General features: G+C 49.8%; 1 protein-coding gene across 3 annotated transcripts; it reads right to left on the bottom strand.

Moving 5' to 3' along the window:
* Positions 1-302: 302 nt before the first annotated feature.
* On the bottom strand, positions 303-16,624 carry MRPS18A (mitochondrial ribosomal protein S18A). Of its 3 annotated transcripts, none has more exons than XM_019457256.2 (6): positions 16,482-16,619; positions 9,143-9,174; positions 6,646-6,753; positions 3,858-3,981; positions 3,549-3,618; positions 303-667 (listed from the first exon to the last, which is right to left on the bottom strand). In XM_019457256.2, exons 1-6 carry the CDS (start codon positions 16,591-16,593, stop codon positions 523-525), a joined length of 591 nt encoding a protein of 196 aa, XP_019312801.1. In that variant the 5' UTR covers positions 16,594-16,619; the 3' UTR covers positions 303-522. The 3 variants fall into 3 exon arrangements, with proteins under 3 accessions (XP_019312801.1, XP_019312803.1, XP_019312802.1); XM_019457258.2 differs by having other exon boundaries at positions 601-667; positions 3,549-3,679; positions 16,482-16,620; XM_019457257.2 differs by lacking the exons at positions 303-667; positions 3,549-3,618; positions 3,858-3,981 and adding exons at positions 4,231-4,797; positions 5,257-5,318 and having other exon boundaries at positions 16,482-16,624.
* Positions 16,625-17,323: the final 699 nt, after the last annotated feature.

Genomic DNA, 17,323 nt, shown 5'->3' with positions numbered 1-17,323 from the left:
CTAACGAGGGAGGGGGAGGGGGAGAGAGAAAGAGAGGAGAGGAGAGAGAGATGGAGAGATGATGGTGGGTGGAAACTGCTGGGAGTCGGGGAGGGGAGGGGACAGCCAGGAGCCTTCCGAGGAAGGCAGCTCAACTTATTTCCTCGAAGCCCTGCAGGGTGAAGAGCTGAAGGCGGTCAACACAGGGCTAGGGAACCATCTTGGCCTATCACAAGGGATTAGTGACTCGATGTTCAGTAACTGGCTAGAAATGGGCTCAAGGCCCTTGCACTTCCCAGGCAGTGAGCACACATAACCAGTGGTGGAGTCCATGAGCCTGGTTTATGATATTCTTTTTTGGAAGAACTGCCAGTTATAGGACCACAACTGCTGCTCAGGGACCCCGCCACCCTCCCAGTGCTGTCACCAGGCAGGGTGAGGGCACTGAAGTTGGTCCATTGCCTCCTGTGCCTGCCGTGCCCATTGGAGGAGCTGGGCCAGAGTACAGGAGCTCTGATCACGTTCTCAGGAAGCTCTGCCCCGTCAGTGATACAGCACCAAAGGCTTTCTTGAGTAGGAGATGTTGTCTTTCAGGAGGGGTGACCCCACAGCCATGCGCACTTTGTTCCAGCGGCGGCCTTTATTATAGATGGGCTTGACGGAGCGGGGGGACCAGCGGGTCAGGTACCTGTGGAGGGAGGGTAGGGAGGTGGCTGTGAGGGCAGTGGCCCATGCTAGAGCTGGGAGAGTGGGTACTGTCTCCTCAGGCCAGAGCCTTTCACCAGTTTCTCTTCTTGAGGAGCAGGGGCTTTTCCTGGGAGCAATGACTGAGTGTGCTGTAAACAGATGGGCTGGGCTCTTGCTGCCTCAAGTGTGTGTGGCCAGGGTCAGGCAGCCCAGGGCCACGTGCTCCCTTGATCTTTATGAGTTGTCAGTGTTTGTGTGTATACTTGCTGGGGGAGGAGGCGGGGGAAGAGGTTGCCCAGAGAGCAGATCATTCCTCTCTGGCCTCAGTCATGGGGAGAGGAGAGGCTGATGTAAGGCCTGGAGGAATCCTTCCCTCTTCCCCACTTGGCTCCCTCTGCCAACCCAGCCTTCCGGGAGCATCCCCTGGGCAGCCATACTGGTGTAGGACCCTTGCCCCTCACCCAACCCATGATGGGAGCCAAGGGTGAGGGCCTGTGGCACAGACCTAGCCCAGGAAGGTTCCTGTAAGCAGGAGGGGGGTGGGGGAAGATGGCTGCCGCCCACAGTCCTTTGGCCTCCTTTGGGGATGGCCAGGGCCCTGACAGTTCCCGGAAAAGTGGCTCATGCCGGCTGGGACTGGGGTTTACTCCGTCCAGAATGAAACCTGGATCTTGTCCAGAGAGGCCCACCCTTCGTCCTGAAAGCTCAGCTATGGCAAAGCCAGGCTCCTCCCCTGCCTCCACTCGAGGCTGGGGCTCAACCCAGCCACCTCTAGAGACCCTCATATGAGAAACTTTTTCATTAAAAAAAATTAATCACCTTGGTTGAAAATTTTTGGATAAAACTGGAAAAAAAAAAAAAAAAGATTGCTGATTTATACATTTCAGCTGAACTCCCCCAGACCTTGGTTTCCTGCTCTTAGCCTCGTGCAAAGGGATCAGCTCTGAGAGGAAGTAAAAAGCTGTGGGAAGTGCTGGCCTACACTCCAAGTATGGGCAGGGAGGGAAGGGCTCTCCAGTATACTGTCAATGTCAGTGCCCCCATCAGGGAGACTTTTGTGTAGTAGGTGGGGCCCAGGGATGGCCTGTCTATGGCTGGTGGTGCTGGGACAGCAGAAGAGTAAAGGTAAAGGGAGGGGAACACCCGGCAGGTCCCTGAGCTGCCATCTCCCAGTTTTCAGAAGGGGTGAAGAGATGTAGTATGGGAACAGGCTCCCCAAAAGGAATGCTCATTGGGATCAAGGACCCCAGAAAATCTTGAGGCTGACCAGGTTCTTCAGAGCTGCTACCCTAAGGCCGTTTTCCCCCTGCCCTGGAGAGACCAGCGGGAAGCCGGGCTTTGGCTAGCCCTGGGCCTGATGCCTGTGCCACATGGAACAGCCAGCTGGCAGGGGGGAGTGCCTAGGTGGCCTCTGGTTAGCTCTCTGGGGAACACTCCAGCTCTAGGAAGAACTGAGGCTCCTTTCTATCTCTCCTGAAGGGGCCAGGGAAGAGGGAAGTGTAGCTCCCCAGGGCCCAGCAGAGCCTGGGCCAGTATATGACAGCTCAAGGACCTCTGGATGGAATCATAAAGTCCCTTGCAAGAGAATCAAACTTCCTCGTAGTCAGGACTTCCCCTCCCCCCCCACCCCCCCCCTGCCCCAGAGTGGCCTTTTGCAACTCAAGAGCCCCCACACATCATCAATCCCGTGTCACGTTAAAGGACACCGGATATATGGGAGGGAGCCTGGCCTTGCTTCAAAGGCCTGAGGGCAGGATGGATTGTGTCCTCAGGCCGGCTGCTGTCTCTTTACAAGTCAGAAGGGAGGGTAGGCTCAACCCCCAAATGGTCCAGGAAAGGCAGGAAGAGGTTAATATGATCTGCTCCCCCAGGGCTGCGGGCAAATGACACAGCTAGCAACGTGGGAGGTACAGGTGGAGATGGGCATGGGGCCAGGGTGCTGGTGAGGTGTCAGTGAAGACCCAGCTCCGGCCCTGCACCCCCGGTCCGCTGCCTGGCCTCCCACCCTCTGTGTCTGCCATTTTGTTGGGGCTCAGCCTTAGAGGTTCGCTGTGGGTGCGGTGTCTTGCTCTGCTTCAACCATCTTTGGTCCCCTACAGACAGCAGTTATAGTAGCAGCTGGACAGACTGCGGAGGGCAGGGGCCCAGATCTACTCTCAACAAGGGGGTATCACAGATCTAGGAAGACCATGAGTATGGTAAAGGAGCTGTCTGGGAGTGTGAGACAGGAATGTGTTTCTATACCAGAGGGGGCCACCCTGCTTAGGCTGAAAGGCAGACTGATTGATTCCAGGATCTAGGGGCCTTCCTCTCCTCTACATAAGCTCAGGACCTCCCAGGCTGCCATGAACAGCCTTGCAGGTTAACTGCAGGACTCTAGGGAGCGCCATTTGCAATCTGGTCTATGTGGACGCTAAAGCTCTGTAGTGTAGGACGTGCACAGTGGCCCTACCCCAAAGAGCCCTCCCATTTCTAAGGCCTCATTTTGCCCTTTAGTAACCCTAGTGCTGGGATACCGAAGTTTGTAGAAGTGCTCTGACATTCCCATAGCAACTCAGTATGATGTCATAAACAGGGGATTAGCACATTCTAATGCCCAACCAGCAGACCTTCTTACCCTCTTTGCCCCTATGCTAAGTGCCCAGCTGGGGAGGGAAGAGGAGAGAGGCTGAGGCCAGCAGGGGAGGCTCACAGAAGTGTGCACGGCACACCACCGCAGTGGCGGTGGGTGCTCATGCTGGGAGGGATGGAACGGACAGCCAAGGAGCCCTCTAGCTTTCAGAGCTATGGGACGAGCTCCAGTAAATGGCTTCCCCAGTGGAATACAGTGAGAGCCGAGGGCCTGCCAAATGATCCTGGTGCTGACACCCAGGTTTGCTTACCGATTGAGCTGGGGTTTGCTCTTCGGAACAAATCCTTCAGGAAGCCGAGGCCTGTGATTTGGGAACAGACCTGAGTGGAAGCAAGAGCACATGTGGGATGGTCTTGTAGCTCCCTTTGCAGCTCTTGGGTGCTAGAGGGAAAGCCCAGGGGGGCAGGAAGTTGGCACCAGGTGGCGGGTATAATGAAGACTCTGGATGTCCATTTCTCTTCCAGGAGGGGCTGGAACATGGGGTGGCCAGCGAGGGGTGGGATCGGGGGGATGGCACCTATAGCCCTCTGCCCCTCTTAGCCCCGAGAGGGCATTCTACCTGCCCGGTGTGCCATCTTCACACACTCCTCAATCTTGCGGTGCTCTTCCTGGCACAAGCCTGTGATCCTTCGAGGCAGCATGCCCCCGCAAGGCCGGATGAACTGACTGAGCAGCAGAACATCCTAGTGGAAAGGGAAAACTGCAGATACTCAGCTGGTAGGTGTTTGATGTAGGGAACCAGGGCCTTGTGGCCTACAGGGGAGGCCGTCCCACCCCAGCACTCCAGGGGGTTGATGTCTCCCTCAGGAACCAACCTGATACCACACCTTCTATATAGAGCTTTGCACACTGTTCCACCTTTACCCTAACAAAAGTTAAATCCCAACTTGATAAGATTTTCCAACCCATAACCAACTCCAAAGGCTCTCAGCTCCTCCATAAGAATCTTTGATAGATTAGAAAACAAACTCTTCAAGAAGGGTTAATCTTGGGGCACCTGGGTGGCTCAATTTGTTGGGCATTGGACTCTGGATTCAGCTCAGGTCATGATCTTACGGTTCGTGAGACTGAGCCCCATGTTGGGTTCTGTGCTGAGCGTGGAGCCTGCTTAAGATTTTCTCTCTCCCTCTGCCCTCCCCTGCTTGGTCTTAAAAAAAAAAAAAAAAAAAGTGCATTAATTTTTCAAGCGCCAGCAGCATCTTTTCTGGTAATGAAACGTCTGTTATTCTCCTTGGGTGAGATAGGGGGCACGTCACAGATTTCCACACAAGAGGGAAAGTGGGAAAATGGGTACCATTTCTACCCCAAAGCCTACATGCCATGGGGCCAGAATACACACAGACCACCCCTCCAACCTATGCTCTTCCCTTGGAAGTGCGAGGCAGCATATGAGCCGAGTGGGAGGGGACCAGGGTTGTGAAGTTGAATGCCACATCTTCTTAAGCCCCCCGTGAGCAGATGTGAATGGATCCTCAGGCTTCCTTTGGACCGTGAGACCGCTTTGGACAAGTGAAGGAAACAAGGACAAACAGAGCCAAAATCAAGACCAGAGTTGAGTTCCCCTTCCAACTTTCACAGGGTGGCTGAGGGGGTTAAATAAAAGCTATTACTTCCCGATGGAGATGGCAGCCCCGCCCACCTGAGGGGCCTGGCATGCCAGTCTCAGCAGTCATGTTCCACAAACTGACTTGCTGCCCTGGCAGGCGCCTCGCTGTATAACCGCAGATTTGTTTTAATCACTGGACAGCTCCTCAGGGACCCGAGCCCCCAATTCCCACCCCTGTAATCTTTAGAATCTGGTGAAAAGAACTTGGATTAGATTATACAGGACTAATAAACTGGGCCCACAGCCCCAGCCCCCCACTGCAGGCTGCCAAGCTAGCCGACAGCTTTGTGCAGCTCAGGCTAACATTGTCCTGAGTGGAAAGGGGTAAAAGGAAAACAACTTTAGCCTTTACCTCGGAGGGGATTGGATTTCTTCTGCTGGATAAACACAGCCAAATCCATTTCCTGGAAACGGCTGGTAGAAAGAGTGCCCCATGGTGGTTAGGCAGGTGTGGGCTTCACTTCCCCATTTTCAGCTGGGATTCTAAGTATGGACACAACCCCACTAACTTCATGTCACAAGAAGCTGTCAACACTGCTCCGTGACCTGCCGGCTTCCGATTACTTCAGGCAGTTATGAGCAGAAGGGCCCAGGGCAGAGTGAAAGGAGCCCCCCTCCCTGCTGGGTGGCCCAGAGCCAAGGCTCCCGGCCCAGGAGATTAGTCGGGTCATTCTGTTCAGATCCCATGGGCATGTGGCCTCTCCTGCTCTTACCACCTGACCGGGATCTCTGCCCTTAGTCATCCCATTCCACAGAGGGGCACAGGGACAACTTGCAGGTCAAATTGGCCCAGAGCCTGAATCACCTGAAACCTAAAAATAGGGTGCTTAATGTCACCAATAGAACTCTGAAGGACAAGTATGGATTTTTCTAGGGCTGCGTCCCTTCCCCCAAGGCCTCCCTGTTTCTAGAGAGGATGGCGAACAGCAGTCAGGATAGTAGGCTCTGCCTGGGTTTTGTATCCCTAGAGTTTATATCCTGGCTCTGATACTAGCTGGGTGAACTGAGGCAAATTCATCAACTTTTCCATGCCTCGAATTTCCTCATCTAGAAAACAAGGGTGAAAAAAATACCTATTTCACAGGGATATTGTGAAAGCTAAGTGAATTAAGACATGTAAATGCTTACAACAGTGCCTGACATGGAGCCTGCACTCAGTGCGGGTTACGTCTTGTTGTTATTCACCATTATCACCTTTCCGTGGAGACAACAGCTCTAGAAGAGCTGGAGCGAACAGGAGCCTTTATAGCTTCGTATGGAAAGAGACAGTAATGTGTCCCCAGAGCATAGTGAGGACTCTCCAAATATACCCTCCTAAGAAAAGGCAAAAAGCCAAATCTAGATCCTGATTTCATCCCCTTGGGAACATGCCCTGCAAGACTGGGTTACAGGGCCCTGGTGGTCTGAACTGCATGCAACCAGACCATGATCTAAGTTAGTGACTCTCAACCCTGACTACACATTAGGATCACCCTGGGAGCTTTAAAAAATCATGATGGCCAGGCTCCACCCCAGACCAATGGAATCAGTGTCTGGGGCGGGGCTGGTTTTTTTTTTTTTTTAAGCTCCCTGGCATAGCCAGGGTTGAGAGCCATTGAACAAAATGCTCCTGTCTTTGGTGGCTCCATGAGATGCAGTGGCTGGCGGGTGGGGTTGGGGTTGGGGAGTGGGGATGCTGCTGAAGTGAACCAGGGACCATGACCTCCATGACATGCAGAACTGAGTGTCTGAGTAGACTCACCTCATAGCCATACTTGTGTTTCAGGTTCCACCGGCAGATGGGGCACTGGCCAGTGGGGTTAGGGGGGTCTGGACTTTCCTTGGGAGTCCCTGTCATCCGGCCTTCAATCTAGGAGGCAGAGAAAGAGAGCCAGTGAGGGAGAAGGCCATGTGGGGCTTCAGATCCTTGAGCAACCCCCAAAATGGTGAGATGCTGGGGAAAGTTCATCTCTGGGGACCTGTGGGAGTGGCTGATAGGTCTCTCCACCCGAACTGTGCTGGTGGTTCTGCAGCTTTTGTATACTGGGCCTTAGGGGTGGCCAGAGACACACGGTGGCATGTAAGAGTAGTGGCAATTAGACTTAATGTTGATGGCAAGAGGGAGGGGTTTGCTTTATCAGCTGAACACTATCTTCCCTTCCTAAAACAAAACAAAACAAAACAAAGCAAAAGAAAACACCAGAACATCATGTTTCATGCTTTGGGAAAAAGTAATAAATGCATATGCTAAGAAGTTTCAAACTGTGCAGGGATACACAGTTAAAAGGAAGTCTCCCTCCCGTCCCACATATCCTTCTCAGAGGAAAGTGCCATTTCCAGCTTCATCTTACAGAGGTAAGTCTATGCCAGTGGTTCTCCACCAGACAGGATTTTGCCCCCCAGGGGATGTGGGACAATGTCTGAGACATTTTAGATTGCCACAGCTGGGGGATGGGGTGCTACTGGCATCTAGCTGGGAAGCTGCTAATGCTTCAAGGCACAGAACAGCCCCCACAACAGATTTAGCCAGCCCCAAATGCCAACAGCACTGAGGCTGAGAAAGCCTGATCTATGCCTCTATAAGCAGGTATCGTGTACCCTCCTGCTTTTTCTCTCTTTTTAAAACACACGTGGGAAGATACACTCCCCCGTCTTCCTCCTTGCTTTCATCATTTTGGATGCCACCTTTCAAATCCTGCTGAGGCCACGTGTGCAATGACCTCCGCCATTGCTGCTGTATCCTGTGACACAGCCTTGGAATTAATAAGCCAATGATCTGGGAGGCAGCTCTGATTACAAGAGGGGGAGTTTAGAAAGCCTTGCTGATTGAGGCCATGGATCATGAGAGCGAGGCTGGGCTCTGGGAGGAAAGCAATACTGTCTCCTGGGGGAGAAGTGGCAAAAGGGAAAGGGGGTTGGATGCAATGCAAGGCTGTGCGGGCACTGCTACCTAACTTTCTACCAAGGCTACCACAGCCATGCCAGAAATGGAGAAGTGCATTGGGGAAAACGTGGAGACGCATGGTAGGTCTTGGGAGGAAGTTAAGGCGGACCTGACGGGGGAGAGAGCTAACATTTATTGACTCCCCATTGTATGCCTGGCTCTGTGCTAATAATGGTTCACATGTATCACCCCATTTCACCCCTATGACCTAGTGAGGGAAGCATCATAATCTTATTTTATAGATGAAGACAGTGAGATCCAGAAAGTGAGCAGTACCCAAAGTCAGCCAGGGGTCTCACAGTGCCACAATGTCTCCACGTTTATTTTGCAAATAGCAAATTCACGCTCCATATGGAAAAACACTCCATATTCAAAGGTCAGATATATTTTTCTCCACCAGCATGGAGTTTCTAGGGTGAATGCTTGTTTTGGCTTTGAATAAGGGAGCCAAAAGAGGTGCCCAGAGGGATGGGAGCCCCCTAAAAAGAACTGTTTTGAGGTTAACCAGTGAAAAGCAGGAGGAAGTATTCTGGGGAAGACCCAAAGAGGGAACCCAAAGAGGGCTTGTCCTGGGGATAAGACTGCCTTGAGGAGGATCAAGCGTGGCTGGCTGCCAGAAGGGTTAAATCCCTGGTTGACATGGAAGTTAGAGGCTTCTGGGAGCTCTGTGGAGTAGTTGAGGGTTTCTTGGAAGCATGGCAGGCCATGTGAAAACAACGTTGTCTTTTAGGGATTATAGGATAATCTAGGCCCCATGACTCCCCGAGGAAGGGAGGTGAGATGGGCCCACTGAGGGAAAGGGGGGAGTAGGTGGATGAAGAATCATTCTAACTACTTAACCAACAGACAAGCCAGCGCACTAGCTAGAGAGCCCAGGGCCCAGACAGTGTCACCTTTTAACTGTGTCACTTAAGAAGTAGCTTGGTCATTCTAGGCAGGAAAGAAAGGGACTGAGATCCAGGCTCCCCACCATGGGTCAGCTTACTTGGGCTTTCCAGTCTCACCACTGCCTTAGTTTCCCCTTTAGAAAACTGATTAATCACCCACCAAAGAATGTATCAACAAAGACCTCTGAGACCTTGTCATACAAAATGCCACTTTAATCAAATAACAGAGGCCTCAGTCCAGGCACAGTGACCGTCTCTGATTCAACCACTACAGTGCACAGCTTGAAAAATGGTAGACTGTGGGATTTATGATGACAGAGGGAGCTGCTCCTGAAGCCAGGAGTCCAGTTTGGGCCTCCGTCCATCTGTCCCTCCCAGGCAGCTACAAGCATTAAAGAGGCTGTAGTGGCCAGCTCAATGATACTTACTATAGTTGTCTTCCCTTCTTGGATCTCCACCACTACAGAGATAAAGGGGAAAAATTAGGTCAGCCATTTAATAAGGAACAGTGAGTTTCAAATAATAGCTCAAATTCTACACATGCAGAAAAACGGAGCTTTCAGTCTGCACTCTCCCACTATCCCCACCTGGAAGAGAAAAGGGTACAGGGTTCACCTCCAAGTGCCAAGGCTCTATGCCCTTGAGGCTAGGTGGGGGCAAGCCTAGATCCCCAAGTAATATCATCTCTCTGGGATTAAGGGTCTCCACATTGTTTTTGTTGTTCTGAGCCAAAATTCATCTTGGTTCTAAACCAGGGGAATTGGCAAGATCCTACCCTCCCATGCCTAGCGATGTGACCTCAGAGGTGAGGTGGGGGTGGGGACAGAAGCATCTAAAAGGTCTTCAAAAGTACCTACTGCATGTGTCCTTTCATGACAAGAATCAGACAAACATGGCTTCTGACCCTGACGTTTCAGACACAGGACTGAACTAATGCTGTGCCAGCGGCCCCACAGCAGACAAGCGGATGGCACTCCCAGAACTCAGCCTGGGAAGCCAGGTTACAGCTGTATGAGGCAGCGGTGTGACTTAACTCCTCTGTCCTTCTCCACTCCTCTCCTGCAGGGTTGCACCTTTGCTGTATGTACACTGGAGAGGGTGGTGGGGGAGAGGGCCCTGCAGACGCTGGTCCAGGCTGAGTTTTCAGGAGAGCACTGCAATTCCAGACAGAGCTCTCCACCTGTTAAGGTCTGAGGCAGTCAGAAGAAAACTCGAGGGCAAGACGGTAAGTCACACACACACCCATCAGGCTGTATGTATTTACTCCTGGTGTATTCAACCAGGATGCAGAATGACAACTTCAACAATATTCAAAGAAGAACCAAGCCCATGGTGCAGGTTCGGCAAACATCAAACAAAGTTCTTGGAGGGGCGCCTGGGTGGCTCAGTCGGTTAAGCCTCCGACTTCTTCGGCTCAGGTCATGATCTCGTGGTTCAGGAGTTCAAGCCCCGCATCGGGCTCTGTGCTGACAGGTCGGAGCCTGGAGCCTGCTTTGGATTCTGTGTCTCCCTCTCTCTGCCCCTTCCCTGCTCACACTGTCTCTCTCTCAAAAATAAACAAACATTAAAAAAAAAAAAAGTTCTTGGAGATTCTTCCTTGTTCTCCCAGTTTCTTCAGAAAGAGAGAAACCATTGCCATTAGCATAGGAACTGGTACACAGCACATGCTCAATAAATGCTAGCTAGCATCAAGACCACGAAGTACTTGTCATGGTTCCCTTCTGGCTGCTAATTACTGTCACTGAAAACTTCGGTCCACTTAGCTAGACTGCAAATTGTCTCCCTAAATACTAAAACTGGATTTTAACCGCAGCTTGGCTACCATAATGAGTTTTACTCAGCTTCAGCCAAGGCAAGGAGTAGTGCGGATTAGAGAGAGCCTAAGGTTGTTCTTCATGTTAAGAATCTAGTGAAGGGTCGCTTGGGTGGCTCAGTCGGTTAAGTGTCCGACTTCGGCTCAGGTCATGATCTTGCGGTTGGCGGGTTCGAGCCCGACACCAGGCTCTATGCTGACAGCTCAGATCCTGGAGCCTGCTTCAGGTTCTGTGTCTCCCTCTCTCTCTCCCCCTCCCCCACTCCTACTCTGTCTCTCTCAAAAATAAATAAACATTAAAAAAAATCTAGTGAAAATTACGGATCTTTTCCTGGAAACACGCTGATGAGCATACAATCAGACGTAGACTTCAGGAGGCTCAGACCCCTGAAGCTGTGTACCCAAATGATAATGCTGTTTTCATTCAGTGGTGGCAGTACGTGAATTTATTCTCTTTATGCCTGTCCATATTTTCTAAAGTTTCTAAAATAAACATGTACTGCTTTTGCAATAAATAATAAACAAGAAAAAGAGAGAAAGAGAATGTCTAAGAAAAAAATGAGGCAATTCTAACTCAACTGGAGGCCCAGGGCAGCATCTGTGATCACTGAGTTCTGTGACCAACACCTAATTGGACACAGACTGTCTGGAATTGTCCCCCATTTGTTTTTTGGGCAAGACCATTCAGAAAGACTCGTTACTCCAAAACAACCAACCTGAGAGCCCCTCAATGTTCCCACTCCAGATACACAAAGGAGTAATGATGGCCAGAAGGGCCCTGAGGCTTCCTCCAGAACACTGTAGTTACTAATCCATTCAAAGACAAACTAGTTTTCTCCCTGTAAAAGAAAATGCGTCACCCCACACACGGATCTACTTGTTCAGAACAGAGACCAGCCTGAGTGGGATGTGGGTGAGACTCAGACTGATGCTCAGTCAGGAGGCCAGCACAGCTGCAGGGAGACGGTCACTGGAACGTGTCAATGTACAAACGCGGGGGGAGCAGAAAAAGGACTCAGCCCCAGCTCAGCAGGGCTTCCAGGCACCCCGGAAACTTTGCAAAAACCAACTTGGGAGAGGGGCAGAGAGCAACCAAATCTAAGCAGCAACAGGTGAGGGGCAAGTTTTTAATAATCCCGGTAGGAAACAAAAGGAGAGACACATTCTGGTACACTCAAGCCAGCAGGAGAACGATGTCTTGAAACATGAAGCGGATAAACATGTGGTTCCCCTCTCTGTGGAGGCACTTGGGTCCTAACCATGAGGTAAACAAATCTAACAGAACACACATCACTCCCGGCAAAGAACCAAACCCTGAAGTCATCTCATTGGCCCCTGGAAGAGAGATCAAAAGCCTGTGGCCAGCTCGGCTGTTCACTAGCTCCCCACACAGCAACCCTGAGCCAGTGAATCATCTTACTATAATCCAGTGGGTAAAACAATAGGCAGATGCTTATCTTATGCAGACAACTTGTCAAACCAGAAGGAATGACCCGAGAACTCTCGCAGGATTGAGAGTGATCAGGGCTGTGTCTCAGTGCAGGGGCAGGAGGCCTGGCTGGAGCCTGAAGAGGCCCCTAGCAGATTTTGAGCTTCTGAAAACAGGAGATAGGAATCAAAACAGTATTGATTTTCAGTGTGCATACAAAAACAAGTCAAAACCAAACAAACCCTGAGATCCATTTTGTCCCTGACCTCCTCTCCGTTCAAGATGGGGATGGCCATGAAAAGCTGGACTAAGAGGTTTAGGTACTAACGGAAAACTTGTTTAGAAAAAGATGGAATCACCCTTGTGCTCTGAGGTGTGGCTATTATCAAGTAAACTAAGGAAAGACATGAAGCAGTTTTCTAAACTGGAATTAGGGGTCGAATCTTCTAAGATAGGCAGTTCTCATACACATCAAATCATCCGTCCCATGTGAGACAACACAAGTTGCTGAGCACCTGTGGAGGGTACAGCCCTGCTCTACCTACTGTGGAGAATTAGAACAGAACAGGAAGACAGTCTTTGGCCTAGAGGAGAAAAAGGAATGAAACCAAGTATGGGAACTTCACTACAATAAAAGTCCATGCCTTGTAAAGAGGTCCTTTGAGTACTTCAATAAATACTCGCCTAGGATGGAATCCAAGACAACTGAATTATAACAGTCGAGAGCAAACAGCGCTGTGGTGAGATTGCAGTGAACGCAGAAAGACCTTGATGGCCACATAAACACAGACACAGTGAACTGCGGCAGTATAAAGACTCAACTGTTTAGTAAAGTTGGAAGGAGGACCCATGAATGATGTGGAGGGCGCTGCCACAGCAAGTGCCCAGAGACCAAGTCCTTCTTGGACAGGATCCATGGAAACCAAGTCCCAAGCACAATATTACAGAACGGAGTCACTGATGGCCAACAGGCAGCACTTACAAGTCTTAGGGCAGGGCCAGGGAGTCGAGTGGGGGTTTGGGATGTGTGGCAGCACTTCTGGCTATTGACTACTTTTCTCAAACTCCTTCCCCACTCCCTTTTGTTCATCTTTAGTTCTGTTACCAAAGTTTTCTTTTTTTTTTCTTTTTTATAGATTTTTTTTAAACGTTTTATTTATTTTTGAGACAGAGAGAGAGCATGAACGGGGCAGGGGCAGAGAGAGAGGGAGACACAGAATTGGAAGCAGGCTCCAGGCTCTGAGCCATCAGCCCAGAGCCCGATGCGGGGCTCGAACCCACAGACCACGAGATCGTGACCTGAGCTGAAGTCGGACGCTTAACTGACTGAGCTACCCAGGCGCCCCTGTTACCAAAGTTTTCTGATTCCCTAATCACCTAGCCTGTTCTTTTCCCTTGGACCTCCGATGGGAATGTCCCTCTGTTTTACACTTTCCTATGCTTTTTCCACTAGCAGGCTACTCTGGACTATGTCCCTTCAAGTCTGGAAAGCCCCCAACTCACACACTCATCTCTTAAAGCTTTTAGCTATAGAGATGTCCACTTGACATGCACATCCTTGTCTGAATTGCTAAGTCCTCCAGAAAACCCCTTAGCTAACTGGAAAAGATGAAGAAAATTCCCTCAGCCTTTACTCATTTCAACATACTCTGCACTGGTTTCTGATAGATGATTATTATTCATTCAGATAGTCATGTCTGTTTATTTTTCTTGTTTTAAATACATTTCCTTCCCACGGGGCACCTGGGTGGCTCAGTCAGTTGAGTGCCCAACTCTTGGTTTCAGCTCAGGTCATGATATCACGGTTTGTGGGGTTCGAGCCCTGCATTGGGCTCCATGCTGACAGTGCGGAGGCTGCTTGGGATTCTCTCTCACCCTCTCTCTCTGCCTCTCCCCCACTCGCTCTTTCTCTCAAAAATAAATAAACTTAAAATAAAAAAAAATTTAAATACATTTCCTTCCCAAGAGTGATAAGGCAGGAATGAGATCTAACACAATCTTTCCCATAAAAAGTACTAATGGTCCTCGGCGAGTTAAGTGATGAGAGTTTTCACTGGGGGAGAACCACAGGGAAGCCCTTCTGTCGAGTAGCCCAGTGATATTAATGGTGGAGAGGGAAGAGTGCTGGCTCTACTTCGAGGCCATCACTTACTAGCTGTGTGATCTTGGGCAGCTACTGAACTCCTCTGGGCCAGATTTTCTCATTGTAAAAATGTCAGTAATATCCACTTGTAAGAACTGTTGAGAAGGGGGTGCCTGGGTGGCTCAGTCGGTTGAGTGTCCGACTTCGGCTCAGGTCATGATCTCATGGCTTGTGATTTTGAGCCCTGTGTCAGGCTCTGTGCTGCCGGTCAGAGCCTGGAGCTTGCTGGGGATGCCATCCTGTGCACTGGATGTTTTGCAGCATCCCTGGCCTCTACCCACCAAATGCCAGGACTACCAGTTGTGACAACCAAAAGTGTTTCTAGACATTGCCAAATGTTCCCTGGGGGACAAAACTGCCCCCGGTTGAGAACCACTGCTTTAGCCTGAAGTCACTACAGGCAAGTGTTGGGTGTTCATGAACTCTGCCTATAATTAGGGAGTACTGTCTGATACTCTAAAAAGTAGGATGAGTATTTTCAGCAAAACACCCAGCTTCCTCCCCACAACTTTAAATAGTGTATCAAGACAAAGTGGTTTCATTTAAAGGCTTTGAAGACAGGTGGTTCTCAAGCAGAATAAAGAATATGGTAACGCCTTTATGTAAGGTCACATTGATTCAATGATTTAGCTTTTAGGTCTGACGGCGAGTAACACCAAAGAGTTACCAACCCAGATATTTACGGAGAGAAAGAGTTGAAAGACCAATCTGATTATAGAGTCCATCATTTCACAAAATCTCCAGCTGAAAAAATTTGAATCTCAAATACTCTTTTGTAAACAAACAAACCAACCCTGATTCCTCTCGTACATTCTCTGGAAACATGGCAAAAAACTGTTTTCAACTTTCAATTTCACAATGGATATGTAAACAGCAGGTGTTAGAGCCTGATGCTTGGTAGACACCCTCAAAAATCTTATGGGTGTATGCTTATTGTGCAGCATGGGTAGAGATGAAACATCTTACTAAGTCCTTCTGTCATCAGCATGATCTCTTTGGTACCTTTCTTTATTAATGGATTAGTTTATCTAATGTTAACCAGGCAGTATCTGAATTATGTCGTTCTTTCTAGTAAATGTTCCATTTTCCCTTCACAGCTAAGTTCTTCTAACATACCTATTTCTGTTTCTTCATGAGATCTCTCTTTGATTTCCCCAAACTGGGACCCCCCCTCACCTCCCCTGAATCTGCGAGCTGGAGGCCAAGCCCAGTTAGTTGGGGCCAGGCCTACCAGGAGCCCGGTCTGCCACTGCGGTCTGAAAGCTAAAAAGAGACCCTTTCTGAGACAAATCCAATGGATGCTTCATTTGGTTCTTCTTTTTGGACTTTTCTGTTCCCTCTGACAATAAGGATTACCCTTTCCCTCTGGATACCTTTCAGCTTTGAAGGATATGTTGGCCAATACTATGCCAGAATCTTAAAAAACAAAAACAAAAACCAGTATCACTTTTGCACACCACTCATCCTTTCCTGCTTCCAGCAATGCACAAAGGAAGGCTATGTCCCAAAAGACCTTTTCACTCTCTGCCAGTCCATCCTTTTTTTACAAAGCCTGTTCAAGACACATTCCCCTCAGTAAAACTTCCAATTGGGTTTCTGTTTCTAGTAACCAAATCTCCCTATATTTAGTCATGTAAAAACTTGCATTTGTTGGAGCATATACATATCATCTCATTAGAACCTAACTTCTCAGGAAAGGGGTTGTATCTTTTCTTTTTCCAGACAGAATTCCTTGACAATTTGAAGTCCAGTACTTGGCCTTCTGTAAGCTCTCAGTTCAATTCTGGAAGCAGGCTGCCTTTCCAGACTTAACGATTATAGAAAAGGAGAAGCACCATCTAGCATGTGCCTGCCTCAGCTGTTCGGTGGCTTTTCCACCTTAGCTTCCACTTCTCTGGGAGACTAGCGGCCAGGGCGGAAAAAGTCGCCATCAGAACACAGCATTTTCGGATGAGAAACTGGGGAGGGTAGCCACATGTCCTTCGCTCATGGTTCAGGGATTTTTTTTTTTTTTTTTTTTTTTTTTAACGAGGGAGGTAGCAGCTGGGAGAATACGGAAATCAAAACTAACATGCAGACGTTTACCGAAAACTTTTCTGAACCCCGGGACAGGTTTCTTCCTGCCCTGCTAACTAAGCAGGCCTTTCTTTCCGTCCTCCCCCCCGTCCTCCCCTACTAGTGAGAACACTTGCGAGCAGTGGGAAGTCAAGATAATAGCTTCAGGGTCTGGAAAGTGCTTCCAAGCACCCCCAGAGCGCCTGCATCTCCCGCGTTTCAGAACCGCGCTAAGGAAAGGGAGGGAGGGGCGTATGGAGGCTGAGGGAAGCAACCTCCCCCGCTCTTTCCCTCAACGTTGGAAGGTAGCCGGGACCCAGGACTCACCTTCCCTGAACCCGCGAGCTGGAGGCCGAGCCCAGCAGGTCGCGACTGGACCGGCCAGGAGCCCTCGGAGCAGCCGTCCACAAGGATACACCAGCACATTGAGAGCCGCCATCTTGAAAATTAACGGTGACCGCTAGTGCACTTCCGCTTCCGGAACGGCGCGCGCGCAGCCGCAATGGTGAGCAGGAAGTGTGCAGCTGTGGGAGTCTCGCCCCGGTCGCCTTGAATTTCTAGCTTCCTCGCCTCTCCGGCTTGGAGCCCTGTGTGAAGTCTGAGTGATTCCGAGGGTCCTGGGCAGGTGTTCTAGTTCTCATATGCCAGTCCTCGAAGTCTCAAGGTCTCTTTCGTTCCCTGACAGGTTTTCTTTGTAAAATCACATACACTACACCTATTTCCTTAAAGCTTTTAAAATTCATATGCGGATTTTTTGCTTCTTGTGGGTGGGGGTAGGCCTGTACAATAGAGGTTGAAATGGTTAGGACTCCGGTTCTGGAACATCAGGTATCAGGTAGATCTGGCATAGAATTAATTCCTCCCTTCTCCATCAATCTCTCCTCCAACCCCAGTACACACTTGCCTTTCATTCTCCTATATTTAACACTTCCCTTTGGCCTCAGAGCCTTCGTATAGCTATTTCTTCTGCCTGCTCTTTGGCCACCTGGTAAAACTCCTGCTTATTTCTCCTGCTCAAAATTCACTTCCACATTAGTCTTCCTTAACGGGGGTTACTGGCTCTCAGCGCTAGATAACTCCATTTTAGTACTTGGCACAGTCGCGGTTTTACATCTATTTGTATAATATTGTTTCTCCACCAAACTGTAAGCTCCACGAAGGCAGGGATA

This window comes from Panthera pardus, unplaced genomic scaffold (assembly GCF_024362965.1).
Source record: "Panthera pardus isolate Hobbes unplaced genomic scaffold, ASM2436296v1 HiC_scaffold_17, whole genome shotgun sequence".
Taxonomy (NCBI): Eukaryota; Metazoa; Chordata; class Mammalia; order Carnivora; family Felidae; genus Panthera; species Panthera pardus.
The sequence above is the reverse complement of the archived record's forward strand: the minus strand, read 5'-3'. Positions and strand labels throughout refer to the sequence as shown.

Bases quoted from the DNA above. Each gene is read 5' to 3' on its own strand.
- MRPS18A (XM_019457256.2), bottom strand. From the start codon at position 16,593: ATGGCGGCTCTCAATGTGCTGGTGTATCCTTGTGGACGGCTGCTCCGA. The intron at 9,175-16,481 runs GTGAGTCCTGGG...TTATCTCTGTAG, and splicing joins AGCTCGCGGGTTCAGGGAAG to TGGTGGAGATCCAAGAAGGG. The intron at 668-3,548 runs GTAAGCAAACCT...CTCCCTCCACAG, and splicing joins AGCAAACCCCAGCTCAATCG to GTACCTGACCCGCTGGTCCC.